General features: G+C 33.8%; 1 protein-coding gene across 3 annotated transcripts in view; it reads left to right on the top strand.

Moving 5' to 3' along the window:
• Positions 1–18,895, top strand: part of foxp4 (forkhead box P4) — a 145,532-nt gene extending 126,637 nt beyond the window's left edge. For 2 of the 3 annotated variants that reach the window (XM_051122586.1, XM_051122585.1), the window contains exons 15-18: positions 5,659–5,792; positions 7,442–7,508; positions 10,688–10,860; positions 13,653–18,895. In XM_051122586.1, coding sequence (XP_050978543.1) covers positions 5,659–5,792; positions 7,442–7,508; positions 10,688–10,860; positions 13,653–13,800 — 522 coding nt within the window. In that variant the 3' untranslated portion in view covers positions 13,801–18,895. The remainder of the gene's footprint in view (positions 1–5,658; positions 5,793–7,441; positions 7,509–10,687; positions 10,861–13,652) is intronic. The other variant, XM_051122587.1, reaches the window with a different exon arrangement.
• The last annotated feature ends 2,006 nt before the right edge of the window (positions 18,896–20,901 follow it).

Below are 20,901 nucleotides of genomic sequence, written 5' to 3'. Positions count from 1 at the left end.
AAATAGAAATAGAGTTTATATATACACACACATTTTTATTGTTAAATACTGAGCAATTTATTCACATATTTAAACATTTGATAAAGTTAACTCTACTGTTTAGATAAAACATTCACAAAACTATCTTATATCATCTCAGCAGGCCTTTATACCGCAAGTTATAAGAAACTATCAGTCTACAACGGTCACAATATTTAGAGGCTCTGGCTTGTCTATGCTTGCCTCTTGGCAATGAGGCAGAAGGGCCCCTTCTTTTATAAGTCTCACAGAGATAAAAACAGAGCAACAGACGCGGACCATTGTTCAACGCGACCCAAACAACAATAAATCCTCCCTTCGTGCCAAGGGGTACAGCGGGTACAACAGAGATACGGCTTTCTGTAGAGTTCCAATAACAGTGAGGTTATTAATGATGCCTGGCATCACACAGACAGCCAAGTTACGACCTGGCCATTCCCAGATCTGTTTTTCTTTGTTTTTTTGGTGTCCTGATGTGCTCTCCTTATTGTTTTGATTGTTATGTGGCGTCGGCCTGCCTAATGGTGTTTGGTAGGTGGGAGCAGGAAGTTCACGTCTGACTCATTCGAGTCAATTTCCTTTTCGCTCCATGCTATAACTTTGACTAAAAACTCCCCAAATTCAGTTATGTATAAATCAGTCTAAAACAGCTGCATGGGTATGCATATACCAACACATTCTATGTTTTATCAGTTCATAGGCACGTAGCATTGTATCTCTTATCAGACAGTTTAATTTGGAGCGGTTGATTAGCATGCGCCCCGCTGGTCTGCAGCCAGTTCTGTATCTGCTCAGCATCTCCTGACCAGCTCCGACATGCCACGCTCCACTGGACCCCGCCACAGGTTCCTATGAACCTGCTGCTGTCATCAGTTGCTTTAACCACATGACACTCGGTTTCATGCCACCCAAGGCAGGCAGAGCCGAGGCTAGACATCAGCGAATACATGTACGTGTGTTGTGTGTTTACAGTGTAATCTCATTATAATATATAGATAACACTTAGTCAAATCAGTTTATTGATAAAGCATATTGATAATGCATAAAAAGAAGCTGAACCGAAAAAAGATGAAGATGAGTTAAAGACCAAAATGTTAAGGAATAAATAATAATAATAAATCATTACTAAATATTACATATTAACAAAGAAAATTATTATTAATAAATACTATAATATGTAATAAAAATAAAATTGTAAACATAATAATAATAAAATTCTTACTTAATAACCATATTTAACTTAAACATGTTTGTTTTCACTTTTTAAATGATTTAAACCGAAAATATGTATAGTTAAAAACTAAAATGTTAATAAATAAATAAATAAATAATAGCAAATATTATCATTTACACATTAGAAATTTAAATTATTACAAAATATTACATATTAATAAATAAAAATATTAAGAAAATTATAACATATTAAAATGCAAATTTAAGCATAATAATAACAATCATAATAATAATAAATTCTTACTCAATAACCATGTTGAACCTAAACATGTTTGTTTTCCTTTTTAAATGATCTAAACATACCTTTATACCTTGACATTTTAATATTAAGTAATTAATAATGTTTTAGTAGTTTATTAGTAGCAATAATGATGCTAATAATAAGAAGAAATATTATTAATATTTACGTATTATAAATAATTAAAATGTTAAATATCAAAAAATGTTACATATAATAAAAATAAAAGTAAAACATAACAATAACAACAATAATAATAATAATAATAATATAAAACTTACTTAATAACCATGTTTAACTTTTAACTTAGATCACTTTTAATTTTATACCTTGACATTTTAATAAGTAATGTTTAGTAGTAGTAGTGATGATGCTAATAATAATAATAATTTACATTTTATAAACAATAAATTATTAAGTATCAATAAATAATATTAAGAAATATTATAATAAAAATAAACATTAAAACATAATAATATTATTATTAATAATAATAATAAATATTAATATTTACGTATTATAAATAAGTAAAATAATAAATTTCAATAAATAATATTAAGAAATAATATGTAGTGAAGATTAAAATTAGGACATAATAATGCTAATAATAATTATAATAATAAATATTAGTATTTACATATAAATAATTAAAAATGTAAATATCAATACATAAAATATTATTAAGAAATGTTATATATAATAAAAAATTAAATGATAACAACAATAATTATAATATAAAACTTATTCAATAATCATGTTTAACTTTTAAAGTGATCTAAACATACATTTATATATATATATATATTTTTAGTAAGTAATGTTATTAAGTAGTAGTAGTAATCATCATCATCACAGAAACACTTAAATTAAAAAATTTTTTAATAATAATCTGAAATAACTAAACTGAAATATTTTAATTATTATTATTAGTCATCATTGTCATCAACATAATGAAGTCTTACTTTTTATCTAAACTTACTTGAAATTTTGTCTCCGCTAGCCTTTCTCTCTTTTTCTGTCTAAAGTGAAGAGCAGAGCGGTCATTAAAGGCCCGGCCCGATCATGTAACCGTCCCATTTAGCAGGCCATCTCCCCATCACCCTGCTTAGCCATTAGTTCGCCCCTCAGAAAGATGTGCTAATACATGCCTCCCTTCTCAGCACCTCCCGTCCTCTCCTTCCCCCTGCGGACCAGGAGCTTGGCAAGGTGCTGTCAGGCCGGAGAGGAAACGGACACCGCAAAGAGTAGCTCGCTTCCTGTCAGTCAGTCTCCTCATTAGCCATTCACGTGGCCTATAGCCTGAAGCCTGGGCTGAGGAGGTGCTGCCCCACATTCAGCCAACACTGGCCCAAGGCTCATTTGTGTGCCTGAGCCTCTGGAGGAGAGGAAGTAAGGAGAGAAACAGAGAAGGTGAGGTGAGAGAGGGACCCAAGGAGTCTGAGGGCATCGAGACAGAACAGCAGGCTAATAGTCTTGAACCGCAGAGGCACCCAGGAGCAGTTAGTGAGCTTAGCCACTGAGAGTTGAGGCGAAGGAGGTGAAAGTGGCAGGAATATCTTTAACAACTCATTTCACTTTTATGAAATTTAACAATTAATGGATCCGGCTACTTTTCCTCCTCCACCAGTCAGATCATCTTTTTTTTCTCCTATAGTACCTTTTCACACTCTCTCTCTTCTTTTTACTTTAATAACTGCACGTTCGCACTCATCTTCCTCTCTTGCCAGTCATTTGGCCCGGTATTAAATATAGAAATGGAGATGCATGTTCTCCGGTGCTCTTAATGGCCATCTATATTTCATGAAAAGTCAGGTCCGGAGAGTAGAGGAAGTCATTGATCAGTTAAAGGGCGGCTTTTATTCACAAGATGGACACCGGCTGGGTCATTCTACAAAACCGCTGCTATTTGTGTCCCTCATAGTCATTTATGGAAAAATTACCTTAATAATGAAGAGGTGATACTAACTTTTTTAGCAATTGTGTTACTATACACATTTTTTTGCCTTGCCATGTTTATTTGCTTATTAGTGATGGTGAAGTTAATTTAATCTAAATGCTGATTTGGTGCTTAAGAAACATTTCCGATTATAATCAATATAAAAAAAAAACCAATTAATTCAATTAATCGTCAGAATAATCGACCGATGTATGTATCGGCCCTGTTACAGTCATATTTTATCCCATTTTTAAGTAATGAGCTATTCTATTTAGGGATATCACTAACAATCATTCTGGCGATTTATCGAGTAATCAGCTAATTTATATATATATATATATATATATATATATAGATATAATAGATATATAAATAAATATATAGACCTAAGCGAACAATTGCCTTTAAAATTACTTAAAATACATATATAATAGCAATGAGGCAATCATTAGTTCAAATAAAGTATCAAAACGAAGTAATCCTATGGATTTCATTGAATACACCTGCTAAAACACATAATGTAGTACACAATAGTGCTAACGTACTTTACGCATTATAACAAATGACGGCAGAGGGCGCCAACGGCCTGACAGTTGTTTTTACATTTTATATTTGGCCATTTCTTTCTGTCAGAAATGCTACAGCCACTGTCATTTCTTCAGAGCGAGGGTTTAAACTTTGCGATGAACAGTTAGCATATTGAGAAAGATATTGATGCATTCTCCTGTGTTGGCAGGTGTATATAAAGTGTGAAATATTTGTAACCCACACTGATCATTTCTCTGGGCCTTGTTCTTGTTAATGATATTGAAGTCAGATTTTTGCTGTTGCACTCTCTTCTTCAGTGCAGGTTTATCTAGTATTTTATACTGCTCATACACTAGTACTTTCTTTTGTATGAGGCCATTAGTATCTAGATTAAGCCTTGGTGTCCTTGATGTAGTTTTTAAGCCCACTGTGCCTGAAATTGACCCATATTTACTTTCTTAATACACCTTCCTGGCCCTATGAGTGATTAGCGGTGCAAAAAAAAAAAGTCTTTTATAATATTTTTAAAAAGTGAATAACCTGAAAATCCAGTTTCACTCTAAAATGATGTAAAACATTCACTGTCGCTGTTCACTTGTAGGCTAAAATGGTGGCCGTAGTGTCGTCCCTTTTCATGTGGACGCTGTCACCAAAGGAACTGAGACCCATTTGACATCTGCACCATGCGTGCCATCTTTCTAATATAGCTGCCACCCCTCCAGTCACTCATTCTCTCTCTCTCTCTCACACACACACACACAGCAAGGCGGGCATTTTGTTTATGTCTGCAAAGGCTGACCCCCTTTAAATTGCTGCTAATGTTTTAACTGGGAGAATTAGTCTTTCATCACGGATGGGAATGCAAATAAAATCGGTGAGGTGGCAGGCTGAAATTGGGGTCATACTCATTTGCAAAACTAAGCATCATCGCTCCTGCACGGGGAAATTTATTCAAAGGAGGGAGGCCTCGCCTGATTATGGCACTTGTAATTATGGTTAGGAGTGATTCCGGCATCAGCAGTCCCTCCCTCATGGATTCAGGAAAAAAAAAAAGAGTGCGTCGGAAAAAATACACAGGATTTAATTATACACGAATTAAAATTGGTAATGAAATTGGGCATGAACAAACTACAAATAGCAGATGAAAAGGAAGGGGCCTCCCTTGGGGGTGTTATTCTAGATAGTGGCTGATTAGTGAAATTTAAAATAAAAAAGCAGGGGGTGGGTTTGCTGATGGTGGAGGGGGGATAGCGTGCATCGTTTCTTATTTTTTTGCGTTCAAAGATGGACTTTTTTTTTCTCCAAACTCCCACTGTTATGATGGTGTGGCACCACATTGTCACTTCCCCTCGGTAGAATGTGCACTTAATTGGTTGTGTGTGTCTGTGAGATGGTGCGGGCGGGAGGGGGACGGGTTCGAGATGGAGAGATACGCTCGGTCGACACGTCCCTGTCTGAGCCGTACAATCTTTTGTGCTCATCATCACGTGCGCTCTTTTAATTAGAAAGCAGGTATAAGATTTATGCCATTATTAAAGGCTGTTTATATCAGGCCTCGCTATAATTGCATTTTCAGCAATGACAGCGACGCGGACGCGATTCTGCTTAAGATACCTACGGCGTCGAGTCGTGGCTGGAACAGGAGACTGACTTCTTCTTTTTGCTTTTTTCTGTCTTCTCTATATGTCCTGTCGCTGTTACCCAGAATGCTGTGCGCCATAACCTGAGTCTGCACAAGTGCTTTGTGCGGGTCGAGAACGTCAAGGGTGCTGTTTGGACCGTGGATGAAGTGGAATACCAAAAGAGGAGACCACCAAAGATGACCGGGTACGTGGACTCGTACGTACATTGGATCATTCTCTTCTCATTCTCTTCTTCTTAATAAAAGTGAATGATTGTTGTCAAGCTCCAAAATTACCAAAAAGTTATCATGAAAGTACCATAAAAGACTGTACAGCACTATATTCCAAGACTTCTGAATCTATAAAGTACACTGGAAAAAAAAAATCCCATTAAATTTACAATGAAAACTGGTATCTGTGATTGTCAGAAATTCACCTCTAATCAGAGTTAATCATACTGTAAGTAGCCTGTCCATAAAACATGGCCAGTATTCATATATAGGTTCATATTGTATGCACAAAGACAAAAGGTAACTCAGATGACACTAAAATAATGCAATAAACATTAACTAAACACAAAATGTAACACAAAACACCATAATGTATATTACTGGTAACAAACATAACAAGAAACAAAATTATTAATAAAACAAAATATAATGCAATGTTTCTCACAGGGATTTTTGGGACTGTCCTTTTCCTGTTCTTCAACTGTGGAATATATGATAATTCATAGTTTTTACTTTCAAAGACTATTAGTTAGACTGTGTTTTACAGTAAAATAAGAAAAAAATAAATTATTAATACAAAATACAATGCGATGTGCCACGCAGGGACTGTTTTTCACCATAAAATATATTATAATTTATAGATTTTTTTTTTTCTTCCAAATGTTTTTTACAATGTAGTTTGTCACAAACAAACCACAATATAATTACTATGCGATTAAAATCATCACCTTATCTGTAGCTCTTAAATCAAATATTGCATATTTAGGCATGTTGCGTCAAGTTTGACGTGACCAATGACGTTTAATATCATTGATGTCAAATAGTTGTGCCGCCACTCTTGGCTTTCTTAAGAAGTCCTGCTGAGTCTTTCTGTTGCCTTACAGACTAAAATATGAGCCTGTTTGAAATCATACTAGTCGCATAACCTGTGAAGCACTGAATTAAAACAACACTCTTTAAGTGAAACCTATTTATTGCGGAGAAGTCCCAAAAACGGGCTTTATTCCTGTAGCAAAAGCGTACGCTTGTAGGTCTGCTCTGTAAGTGGGGCTATAATCATTATTGGCATGTATGATTACCCTAATGGGCTTCCCATCATTACCCTATTACTGACTCTCTAGTCAAAAGCACAAAGGTCTCTTTTGTGCCTTGCCTGCTTGTGTTTGGCAGTGCATCTGTGTGTGTGTGTGTGTGTGTGTTTTGTGCGCCTGTGTATTTTTCCCCGTCTGTGTCTACACTGTTTAGGGTACATTGTGAGCAGATGCACAGCAGAAAAGCGTGCCTGCTTGCATTTGTACAAACAGATGTTACACGCCGTCTCAAGCTCTGCCAGAGAGACGACGGCAAATTACCCCGCCGACGGCCTGCGCGCCAGATTTCAGCCCTGTAGCGCACAGACACAATAGCGAACAAACAGTAGTGTGTGTGTGTGCGTGTATGCAATATATGCTGTGTCAGAATGCATGTGTTAGTCTCCATTGTTTAACTTTTCTATTTATCTCTTGTAAACAGAATAGTGCCTCAGCATTTTTCACAGAGTTGGGAGCTTTTTTTTAAACACACACTTTGGTCAGATGTGTTTTGTTGTAATCCACACATGTACTTAATCACCATTTCTCTTTCTTCTGTTTCTCAGAAGTCCCACTCTCGTGAAGAATATGATTTCTGGGCTGGGATTTGGCTCCTTGAATGCCAGCTACCAGGTGAGTGTGTGTGTGCTTTCAGTACATCAAATCGACACCTTTATACATTCATACACATGTGCATCATCATTAAAAATAGTGGAGAAATATATCCGGATATATAAAAATCACAAATAACCTTTTTTTGTTTTGTTTTTGTTTTGTTTTTTGTGTAGTTTTGTTTTGTTTTGTGTTTTTTATGTTTTGTTTTTAGTGTGTGTGTAGTTTTTTGTGTAGTTTTGTTTGTTTGTTTTTTTTTTTTTTTTTTTTTTTTTTTTTTTTTTTTTATTTTTCATTTTTTATTTATTTATTTTTTTTTTTTTTTTTTTTTTTTTTTTTTTTTTGACTTTTTTGTAACAATTTGGTTGAACAAGTTAAATTGTTCTGTATAGTTCCAAATAGAAATTGTTTTTTTATTTTTTAAATATTTTTAAATTCTAATAACTACAAACCACTGGAAAATAATGAAATCTAAAAAGTCTTGGTAATATTAAAATTTAAATATACAGTTTTCTACTTACACTATGCCCTAATAAATATATATATAAACTCTGTTTTCTTACAAAATTCAAATTTCAAAAATCATGTTTTTATTGTGTTTTATTGTTAGCTAGCTGTATTTTTTTTACTTAATCAAAATAACCCAACTGCAGTTTGATTGAGATAAATTGGAATGCACAATGAAAAACCATGATTTTTGAAAATTGTTAAAAAAAAAATCATTTTGATCTTAAATGATTCATTAATGGAAAATAAAATATTTGAAGTCATGAATTTCTAATATACTTTTTTTCTAGAGCTCTGAAATATTTTGTCTGCTAAACATCTTTGGGTAGAGTAAAAGTTGCTGTGGTGAGATCTGATATGAACAAATCACTCTTCAGTTAATTTCAGTGAATTGGTCTAAATGGTTCATGAGTAAATCTGTCTTAATGAGTGAATTAGTTTTAAACAACTGGAAAGATCCTGGAAAATTCATTCCTCAGAAAGTGTGGGAATCTTACACAGATCAGGCCAGATCAAGTGCACAAGGGCGCCGATAATAATTTCCTCTTCTAATTAGCTACTTCTCCCAAACCTCCTCTGTTCTCCTCCCTCCATCGCACACACGCTCCCAGCCAGCCATATGTGATTTATAGCATCAAATATTTGTCAATGAAGGTCACAGCATAAAATTAGTGTCTGTCCTAGAAAATCCATCTGAAACCAGCGGTGTCACCACGACTCTAGTTCTTTGCTTTCAGAGCCTAGCTCTGTGTTTCGCTGTTTGTGTGTGTGTTTTTCCCAAGAACGCTGTGTGACGAGACAGAGATGGATCTGGGAGGTTAGCCTTTGTGCTTGAGTCCTGGTCTGGGTGTGTGAGCGTGTGTGGCACTCTGTCAGGTCTGTGCCCATCCATCTCCTCACAGGACAAGCAGTGTCAGCGCCTGACAAACAAACAGCCCAGCTAATCACAGGCCAACACACACACACACACACTTCCACCGGCCTGGCCCAGTTTGTCCCGCTCTGACCCCGCAGGCCATCTCTATGGAAATGGAACTGCTCATCCTGAAAAGGCCGCACATAAACTAGCCTTTAACAAAAGAGCAGACACACAGTGGAGATCTCCGGTTCACCCTACCAGAGTGTGAGAGAACTGTGGCTCTCCGTTTGAGTGTGCTACGTGTTTTAGTCTGCATATGGTAGGCGCAATCTCGCCTGAAATTGACCTTTTAAGAGTGATTCAACCTGGCCATCTCATTAAACAGGCATTAAGCATGTTTACCTATTAGATCTGTCTGTTTTTGCCAAAAATTGTAGGTGGCTGCCAGTTAATTATAGGTTAAAGGGTAAAAAATAGCCCTTATTTGGTTCACATCCTTTAAACCTTGCGTGACCCTGATCATCTTTCTCGCCACCACCCAGTCTCTACAGAATCAGAATGAATTTCCCTCAAGCTCTTTCATTTCTCTCTCCCTCTTTCTCTGTTGCTCTTTCTGTCTCTCTTTCTTTCTCTCAGTGGCATATTTCAGGCAGTCGCTACAGTTTGAATTGGCAGGAGTACCACATAAAATTTTCAGTTCAGAAGTGACTGTAGAAATGAAGGAAACCAAGCAGAACCGCTTTCCGTTCCACCTTTCCTTATGCATTAAAATATCCATATGCATAGTTGTTTGTGTAGATTTGTATGTAGTAATGTGAATTTAACCTTTAACCTAGTTTATAGATATATAATTCTTATACCTTATTACAGAAACAAAAATAAATGTACAATTATTTTTGACCTGTAAACCCAGAGTATGCAATGTAGTTAAATATTTATTTTTAATACAGAAACAGAAATAAAGATAACTTACTAAAAGTAAAACTAAATGTACATAGTTATAAATAATAATACTAAAATAAATGATGTAATAAATTAATAAGTTAAGGTATATTTAAGATAACTATTAATAATAATCCTTGAATCCTTTAGATTCAGTGTACTTTGAATTGTGCTTGTAAAATTTGCAAACTTTAATTACAAATAATTTAAATAATTATATGTAACAATGTATTGTATAATGCAAAAAATATATATAAACTATAAAGTGAAGTAGAAGTAGTTTTTATTTGTTTTTTAGAATTTGGACCATCTTTTCTTCTGTTACTGTTATTACTTCATTTCTTTTCCCATTTAAATAAAGAGTTTAAGCAAAGGTGAAATAATTAAAGTATTACCAAACACTATAATATACTATATATCGTATATCATGTGTTAAATAATTTTAGAGATGTTTTCATTTGAAAAGCGGTGAGCACATGTGTAACAGGAGTGTGAGTCGTGTGTGTGTTTCTGGTGGTCTCTGCGAGCACTCAGGTCTGTTGTATGGAAGCGAGGAGACCCCTAGTGGTGACACAGACTAACCTGCTGCACCACTGCTGCCAGATTTCTCTCAAAACACCCAGATTACATCTATCCAGTCAGCACATTTATCTTTTATTAATGAATATGAATTTAAAATCAATAAATATACACATTCCCCTGCAAGTTGCTTATTGTTATAGTCACCATTGTCTGTCTATTGATGGCACCAGAGGGCTTTATGTCTGAGTATAGCCTATATATGACTGCAACTGCAACATCAGCAGTGCTATATGACCTCTACAGCAACATAGCAATTGTTGCATCTCTTAACTTTTCATAAAGATTTAATATTTTAAAATTGTGTGTGCAGGCTGCACTTGCAGAGAGCAGTCTTGGTCTTCTGAACAGCCCCACCCTGGTGAACAACAGCACAGGTGCGAGCCTCAACATGCTGCACGTCGGCCACGATGATGTCAGCAGCACTGTTGAACAAGTCAACAGTAACGGCAGCTGCAGCCCTGGTCTTTCTCCGCAGCAGTATGGGTAAGACTAGTCAAATCCCAGCTGACTGGGAGTGCTTTGATATGTTGTATAATGAGCTGTAATGAAACAACCCCCCCTAAAAAAAAAAAAAACCTAAATAGTAATTTATTTGATCAATAAAATAACAACAAAGATGGTATTATTGTGAAATTGTATTACCAATCAAAATAACTGTTCTGTTTTAATATTTTTTATAATGTGATACAAAACAGAATTTTCAGAATTATGGCAGTCTTCGATGTCACATGATCCTTCAGAAATCATTCTAATATGCAGATTTGCCACTCAAATCAAAACATTTCTTATTATTATCAATGTTGAAAATAGTGAGTATTTAACATTTTTTTATTTAGTGTAATGATGCTTTGTGAATTGCAAATAATTAAAAATTTATCTAAATTTAAAGAAGTGTTTTCTATATTTAAAAGCAATTTAACCATAAAAAGTGACTTATGTTTACAAATTGTTCCATATTTAAAGGTTTATCTCTTATTTGATTTATCATGCTTTTGTAATCTCAGTAAGATTACAGAAAAGGAGAAAAAAAACATTACCATTCCCAAGTTCCAAAAATACAATAAAGACAATATTATTGTGAAATTTTATTACCATTAAAAAAAACTATTTCAATTTTAATATACACTACCGTTCAAAAGTTTGGGGTCAGTACATTTTTATTGTTTTGTTTTTTTTGTTTTTTTTTAAGAAATTAATACTTTTATTCATCAAGGATGTATTAAGTTAATAATTAAGTTTATTAAAAGTTCATAATAAATAATTTACATTGTTATAAAATATTTATATTTTGAATAAACACTGTACTTTTTAAACTTCTTATTCATGAAAGAATCCTGAAAAAAAAAAATCACAGGTTCCAAAAAATATTTGGCAGCACAACTGTTGATATTATCCATCATTCTAATAATAAATCTGCATATTAGAATGATTTCTGAAGGATCATGTGACACTTAAGACTGGAGTAACAGCTGATAAAAATTCAGCTTTTCATCACAGGAATAAATTCTATTCCATCTAATTCTAAAGTATGTTAAAATAAAAAACATTATTTTATATTGTAAAAACATTTTGCAATATTACTGTTTTTTTCTATATTTTTAATCAAATAAATGCAGCCTTGATGAGCATAAGAGACTTCTTTAAAGACTATTACAAGTCTTACTGACCCCAAACAACGGTAGTGTATATATATTTAATTTTTAATATTTAAAATGTGATGAAAAACTGAATTTTTTTACCATCATCACTCCAGTCTTCAGTGTCACATGAACCTTCAAAAAACATTCTATTAAGCAGATTTGGCACTCAAGAAACATTTATTATTATTATTATTAATGTTGAAAACAGTGAATGTTTAATATTACTGCTTAGTATTTTTGTGGAAACCATGAAACAGTTTAATTTAACAATTATAATAAACACAATAAATATTATAAATAATGTAATATCATATAAATAATATATAATATATACATATTTTTCTTCTTTAGTGAATTACAAATAATTAAAATGTGACTAAATTTAAAGAGGCGTTTTCTATATTTCAAAGCAATTTAACCATAAAAAGTGACTGTTTTCTATTTTAATATATTTTAAAATGTGATGTAAAACTGAATTTTCAGCAGCCACTACACCAGTCTTCAGTGTCACATGATCCTTCAGAAATCATTCTAATATGCATTTGCCACTCAAAAACATTTCTTATTATTATAAATGTTGAAAACAGTGAATATTTAATATTACTGCCTAATATTTTTATGGAAGCCATGGTACATTTTTGTATTTAATTTAATGATTATAATAATCACAAAAAAAAAGTTGTAAATAATATAATATCATATAAACAATATATACGTAGTTTTCTTTAGTGAATTACAAATAATTAAAAATGTATCTAAGTTTAAATAAGTGCTTTCTATATTTAAAAGTAATTTAACCATAAAAAGTGACTTACGTTTACAAGTGTTTTATGTTTATTTAAGTGTTATGTTTGTTATGTTTAAGTGTTGCTTATTTAAAGGTTTCTATCATTTGATTTATCATGCTTCTGTAATCTCAGTGATATTAGATCTCATAATCCTTCAGATATCAATCTAATATGCAGATTTGGCACTCAAGAAACTTTTTTTTTTTTTGTATTATTATTATTATTAATGTTGAAGATTATTCAATTATTAATAATTATTAGTAATGTGGAATATTTAATATTACTGCTTGATATCTTTGTGGAAACCACGGGAAAAAAAATTAATTTAATGATTATAATAATCACAATAAATGTTATAAATTAAGTAATATCATATAAATAATATATTTTTTTTTTCTTCCTTAGTATATTACAAATTATAAAAAAATTATGTAAATTTAAAAAAGTGTTTTCTATATTTAAAAGCAGTTAAACCATAATAAAAAAGTGACTTTTGCTTACAAAGTGTTGCAGATTTAAAGGTTTATCTCTCATTTGATTTATCATGATTCTCAGTAACATTACAGAAAAAGTATTCAGTACTCTACCATTCCATTGTTTGATATCTGTAAGATTTTTTTGTTTGTTTGTTTGTCTGTCACTTTTGCTTACCAAGGAGACATTTATTTCATCAAAAATATCTACATATCTATATGTAAAGTGTTTTCTATATTTAAAAGCAAACATATTTTAATAAGTGGCTTATGTTTAAAAAGTGTTGCGTATTTAAAGGTATATCTCTCATTCAATTTATCATGATTCTGTAATCTCACTAAGACCAACTTATTCCATGTTATTTCTGTTTCAGACACCAAGTCCACGTGAAGGAGGAGCCCGCTGAGATGGAGGAGGACAGCAGACCCGTGTCCCTCATGGCATCCGTCACTCAAAACCTGAGCATGCCGTGTGACGAGCGCGACATGGAGGAGGAGCTTCCCACAGAGGAGCTGGAGTAGGAGGAAGGCTTGATGGAGGCAGAGCCCTGTCCCTCCCTCCCTCATATTCAAGATGTTCAAGTGAGAAAACAAAGATAAAAAACCAACTACAACTTCAAAAACCAAAACAGGGTTAGACCTCATCTGTTCACAATGCAAAAACACATTTTTCCCCCACCTCAGTTTTTCATTTCCTCAATCAGTACCCTCAAAAAAGGCCCTTTGAGCAGCTGTGCGTTCATGTCCTGTATTCCGAAACATGGTCTGATAGAAGTATGGACCAACGTATCTAAAGCTACTGAGGGAAACCAAACGTCAGTATACAAGCTTATTTTTTTGTTTTTTTTCCACAAGTCATTTGAGGTTTCTCTATTTTAAGTCTTTTTTAGCTTTAATTTCTATGTTCTTTGGGCCTGAGAACACTGCTTTTCTATGGGATAAATACACAGCGGTGATTTACCTCAGAAAGATGTTCACATGTTTGAAAAAAAAAAAGAGGAAAAAGATGACAAATACACATCTTTAGAATGACTTTCAACCGGATTTTTGTACTCGTTCAAGGGGATGCTGCAAGACTCTGTAACTTTGCGGTCACACAGAAAAATTCACCACCACTCTCGACAACGGCAAAGACTGAAACAAAACGAGCTGAAAGACTGGCAACGGCATCCCCGGCTACCTGACCAACTCCTTTTTTGCTTTTTTTTGTGCGTGTCTCCCTTACATGACTGGACTGAAGAAATGGGCGAGGATTTCTGTCTCGAGGCAGCGTTAGCCTCCGATCAGACGGGTGGATGCTTGCGCTTTCCCTATCTGTATCTGATGAGGTATCCGCAAGAATCTGCCAGAACGTGTTTTTCCCCCCTCGCTCTTTGTCAGACTAAATGTAGTTGCTACCCCCAAAAAAAAGGCGTATTTCAGGAACTTTTTCGCTGTTGTTCTCCTGTGGTGCTGTTATGACAGCCAGACTGACATGAGGCTTGTGGAGGACCGGCTCAGAGACTTTATTGACTGTATTGTTGATTATAATATGTGTGCAGTAGCTTTCGATTTCGTTTTACTTTCATAGTCATTTATTTCTAAGGATCAACATTTTTTCATTGTGATGTAATTCAACTATGTTGTTTTCTGTTAATGATTGTTTTGTTTTGTTTAAATTCTCTCATCATTCCAAAAAGGGGTTACGTTTGGGAGAGAAGTTCCAAAATCCTTTCTTCTACATACTCCAAAGTCCAAAACCTAGCGTTGGATCCACGAATATTTGAGGATAGCACTTAGCATTAAGTGAAAGTTCCGAAACAGAACCACAGAGGAAATCTAACGTTAAATACCAACAAAACCACTCAAACATTTCATTCAAGAAGCTAAAACTAAAGAGACAGAGGTGGAATACGCATTTTGCAGGGCTCCCTGTAAGATCCTGAAAAAAAAACAAAAAAAACAACTTTACAGGCACTCATATCTCTCTTTTTTTTCACGAATTTGTTCAGTTATTTGAAATCTTATTTTCCCAGATTTGCGCCATTTACTTTGTTCCTTTCAGAATTTTCTGTAGTAGCCAATTGATACAGCTGCGATACAAAATATTGCTTTAACGTAAAAGATAACGCGGTCACGGAATACCTCAGACCACAGTGTTCGCCCCTGTCGCTGTTATTACAAAGGGGATTTGTACTGTGGCTATCCAACATGGTGACTCTCTCATTATCAGTTCAAAGTTCTATAGTTACTAGATATATAAAAGTTATTTGCAATTCACTGTGTGAGTAGAAAGTGTCTGATTAGCATGTGAGATTTTGCTTTCACTAAACTATAAAAAACCTTTCCTCAGTAGTGCCATGCCAAATTCTGAGTTTTAATTTAATATATGTTGCTTTTCCCCCATTTTACTTTTGTTACAGGTAACCAAAGAGATATTTAGTAAACCAAAAACTCTTTTTTTATTTATCGTTTCTTCTTCCTAAAGAACTGGCCAAAAGAACACAAACACGTCATTTGAATATTTAATTTTTCCTATTATTTCCAGTTAAATCATTTGTTTTGTTTTGTTTTTACTTATACTACAGAGCATTCCAAAAACCAAAGTGTAAAATGCAAATGCTTTTTTTTTTGTTGTTGTTGTTCAAAAAAGGAGAGAACTGTTTAATATACATTAACACTACGTTTAAAGGCCAAAAAACAAACCGAAAACAAAACAAAAAGCAAAAAAAGCAGTATTATCAAGCCTCTTGCGGTTCCTTAGTTAATGTACAAGCACTTACGGTCTGAGAAAGCTAGCTTTCTACCCCATCTTGTGCTCAGGCGATTGCAGTGTTGAGAACGCAGTCTTCACCGTCTATGATTGCAAAGGACTTTACATGCAAAAGGCACTTGAATAACAGTTAATGTACTTTGTGACACTAGAAGCCAGCAGCAATTACTCAGCATTATGGTTTACTTCAATTACCAGTATTTCACAATTAAACGCAGTTCAACGAATACCAAAAAAAAGCAGGCAAGCACTTGCTTGTTGTGCTTACCCTGCCTGTTGAACAGTATTAATAAGGGATGGCTGATTTCCACTTTTTTTCTTTTTTTTTCATGTTGGAGGATCTTTCGTTTCGCTTTCAAGCGTGGTCTGATGTATCTGGTCTTCAAAGAAATAAAACCAAAAATAATGCTACCTCCTTTTAGAAAACGGTTCACAAAATAGATAGGCCAATGAAAGTCACCTATAGTCATACAAAAGGAATCCCTTTTAGTTTCATTCATCCACAAAATACAAAAACAAAAAAAAAAAATCGACACATTGTCGAAAAAAACCAAATTATATTTGTTGCATAGCTGTGAACGGAGCTTGTCGATTCCTCTCGATTCCAAATTCATTAGCATGAATGGAAACATAAACGAGACACAACGGGGAAAAAAAAAGACGACTACCTCTCCATCTCCTCCTATAAAAAAAAAAAAAAAAAAAAATGCTGAGTCCTGTTAAGTATGAAGCATTAAGTGGTCAACATATTTAAAAGGGTCTACTCCAAATCACATATTCCCCACTTTAAGTGATCTATTAGCATAGTGTCTATGTACAGGTCCTCTGTGCGGAGGCTTAATTGTGTGTTCTAATTCCGCATGCATAATGAGAGGCCAGGCCAATGAGAGCCATCGAGCTGGCCGGTCATTAGAGCGTACTCAATGGGCCAGTCAGTTGGGTGTCAGAAATGATGATAGGCAGAATGCATTAACGCGGGCCACTCTCGCACAGACCCCGCTTCCCAATTAATGCAAAGTGTAGCTTCGTGACGGCGGTGGAAAAATAGCACGCGCGCACACACACAGACCATCCCTGAGAGATCATCATGCTTAAACGCTAAAAACGGGCCTTTATTTTTACCAAAATATCCAAAGAGAACCAAGAAGGAATTGAAAAACTCACGAACGAATTGCTGCATTCACTAAATGGACTACAATTGTGCTTTAAGGTACACGTGTAAACAAAGCTGTTTTGTAAGATGTGGACTGAAACGCATCAGTGGTGATCGCCATGACTCCTTCGTTACTTTTAAACACGACGTTGTGATGATGTATTATTGTATATTACCGCTCGGCTTAGCTCTCAAGGGCATTCCCTCCTTTTCGTGTTTCCTTTACTTGTTTTCTTTTGGCTCTCCTTTCTTTTTCCGCACCTGTTTTTAGCTATTGTAAAGTTTTGAGCTCAGAATTCCTATACTGTATTGCTTATGCTGAAGTGTATGTATTTATCATATTATGTGCTGCAGGTATCATGGTTAAATTTTGTTTTCCTTTTGTTTTTTGGTTTGGTTTTCCCAGTTTTTCTGTCATAACACGTCTGGGACGATGATTTTTTTAGTGTATTATCTCGAAAAAAGACAGATTAAGAGTTAGATAAGTGGTTTAGGTAACACACCTGTTTGTATATTTATCTTAGCTAGGTCTATTTTGATACTTTTTGTCTCTGTAGTGCATTTATGCATTTTTAAGGAAAAAAGAGAGAAAACAAACTAAAAAGTTGAACTCATTGTGTAATGATACCTCAGAAGGACTTTTCTCAAAAGACAGGACCAAAACTTCAGAAAAACAATGAAAGAGAAAAAGAAAAAAAAAACATTGAAGAAAAAATGTGTAGCCCTCTCTTGCTTATAAGAAAGAGCAACTTTAAGGTGTTTCTTTTTTTTTAATTATTGGTCCTTTTAGGTGCCAATATGTGTACAGACTCCCTTTAAAGTCAAATCATTCCTTTATTTACCATGCGCACTCAAAGCTGTCTCTCATAAGGCAATAGCGCTCCAGATTTGTGCAAAAGTTCTCTGAGAAAGGCTCTCAGAGGTAGACGAAAGTCTATTTTTGACCACTGTTTGCCATTTGCTGTGAACTCGGTGTGGCTTTTCCACAGTAGCATACCAAATAAGATTGTGAAAAGGCTTTTAGAAATGCAGTTCATCTTCAGTGACCACCAAAGGGATTGTGGCAAGATGTTTGTATTCCAAATCAATTCCAAGTCTGCCACAACAAATGCGTGACGAAGGTGACGGCAGTAACGGTTATCCACACCCTCACGCCGCCTCAGAGCTCCATTGCCCAGTGATGACTAGCTTTGAGCTGCCGTTATCTAAGTAAAGGACCCTTGCAGGGGAGCTTTTGCCTGATGGTATTAACTTCTTCGGCCAATCAAATGGAACTACCACTTCTCCTCTCATTGTATTTTTACGAATGTGTGTACATTTTCAGCAGTGACTTCTATGTACTTTAGTTTCATTTTAACTTGTTTGTTTACTTCTCTTTCATTTTGTTTTCATTTGTTTTGCTTTTTCAGATGAGACTTGGGGGAAGAATAGGTGATGGCTTTTGAAATGGTATAGAAAATTAAAAAAAGGCAACTAGCCATCCACCTTTGTCGTTCTAACCCCGGGTGACCATGTTTATGCCAGTCACTGCCGTTTTTCTTCATGCTGTATAAAAAAAACACATATATCTGTGTATTTGTAACCTGAATCTTCTTGTGTCTGTCCATGCAGACAATAAAAAACTGTACAGTAGGTCTAGTTGCATGTAATCTGTACTAATTATTGACAATGGCATTATAAAATGCAATAAAAATACTTATTACACTGTCTAAGGCTTTGTACTGTAGCTTCCTTTCTACATTTTTACTAACGCTTTCATTAGAATTAACATATTAATGTGTTTGTAAATAATCCTGTGATTCATAAATGTAGTCACAAAGCAAGGAATCTCTCTCTTTTTTTTTTTTTTCAAAAAAGAATATTTCAAAAGAATATGCACATTTCTCTATTTTACTGGATGTCCATACTGCATATCCATATTGATATATTTGTTTATAACATATGACATTTTTATTGAAGTTTACATTATTATAATTAACAATATTAGCATTATTTATTATTATGCTTAATATTGTTTAATTAAAATATCGTTCTGAAAGTTGCATTAACATTTTATTGTAATATACTATTTAATGCATTGCATATTTATTGCACAGTACAGTAAACAAATATATTTTTATTGATGCAAAGTAAATTGCAACCCAAAAAAAATAAATAAATAAATAATAATAATAATAATAATAACGGCTAAATAAAAATGTTTCTTAATCGATTACTTAACTTCTAGAATAAAAATCTATTGATAATTTACTCACTCCTACACTGTAAAAACAAACAAGTTGATTTAGTTTAAAATAATTTGTAACCTGGCTGCCTTAAAATGTTGTGTTAAATAAGTACAAAAAAAAAAAAAAAAGTTTACACATATGCTGGAGTTTCTTAAACCTATAATTAATAGTTGGGGTAACAAAGGTGAAGCTGGAAAAAAAGTCAACTTTATGCTTTGTCAAACCAATAAGTTTTTAGTTAACCCAACAAGACAAGAAAGTTGTGCTAACCTAAACTGTAAAAAGTTTTTACCAGTTTCTACTTAAGAACTTAAGTTTAGCAGTTGCCTTAAAATTTTAAGTTAAATCAACTTAAAAGTATAAGCCATTTAAACCTATTTCATTGTAGTGAGTTGAAATGACGTTTATGTAGATTTAACTTAAAATTTTAAGGCAGCTGCTGAACTTAAGTTTTTAAGTTGAAACTGGAGAAAGTGAGACCAACATGACAAGAAAGTTACGCTAACCTAAATCCAAGTTGAAACAACATAAAATTAGTGAGACCAACAATCGTTTAGTTGTTTAAACTAAGCATTTTAATAAATGTGTAATTATAAGTTGTGCAAACTAAACAAAAATTGGCTGAACTAAGCATCTTGTTGAATCAACTTATCTTTTTAAAGCAGCCAGGTTACTTTTTCAAGCATAGTTCATCTTACTTGTAATGTTAAGTTCATTCAACTAGCTGAGCTATGTAATTTGCCCACACAACTCAGGCTTAAAATTATAATTATAACTGCGCAAACTAAACAAAAATTTCTAAACTAAGCATTTTGTTGAATCAATTTATTTTTTTAAGGCAGCCAGGTTACGTTTTTTTTAAGGAATAGTTCATCTTACTTGTAATGTTAAGTTCATTCAGCTGGCCGAACGATGTAACTTGCCCACACAACTCAAGTTTTGTAGTAATGCAGAAAATAGCCTATTTATTTGATTTCAAAATAGACAGTATCCTACTTAGTATTATTGTGTTTAGTATTTTAACTTATAAAACACTGACATTTCATTTCTGTGTAACAACTGCAGTAAATATTTACATTCCTTTCACTAACGCAGATGTAATCAAAAGAACAGATAAGGGATTCTAAATTTCCCAGCTTAATATAAGTCAGAGTTCAGAACATGCATCAAAGCGCATACATTAAAAAAAAAAAAAAAAATGTGTGTTGAACAAAGTGCAAAAACCAACAAATGAGCCCAAAGCTACTTCAAAAAACAAAACAAAAACAAAAGCAGCCTATATATGTCATCCAAGATGTTCATGTCTTTCTTTCTTCAGTTGAAAAGAAATTAAGATTTTTGAGGCAAACAGTCTAGCATTTTTCTCCATATAGTGGATTTCAATAAAGATCAACGGGTTGAAGGTTCAAATTGTAGTTTCAATGCAGCTTCAAAGGGCTCTCACACTGTGAATTGTTAAAATATCTTTTAAAAATCATCATACACTAGAG

The sequence above is a fragment of the Labeo rohita genome, chromosome 11 (assembly GCF_022985175.1).
Source record: "Labeo rohita strain BAU-BD-2019 chromosome 11, IGBB_LRoh.1.0, whole genome shotgun sequence".
In the NCBI taxonomy this organism is placed as follows: domain Eukaryota; kingdom Metazoa; phylum Chordata; class Actinopteri; order Cypriniformes; family Cyprinidae; genus Labeo; species Labeo rohita.
Note: the sequence above shows the minus strand (reverse complement) of the source record. Positions and strands in the feature narration are given on the sequence as shown.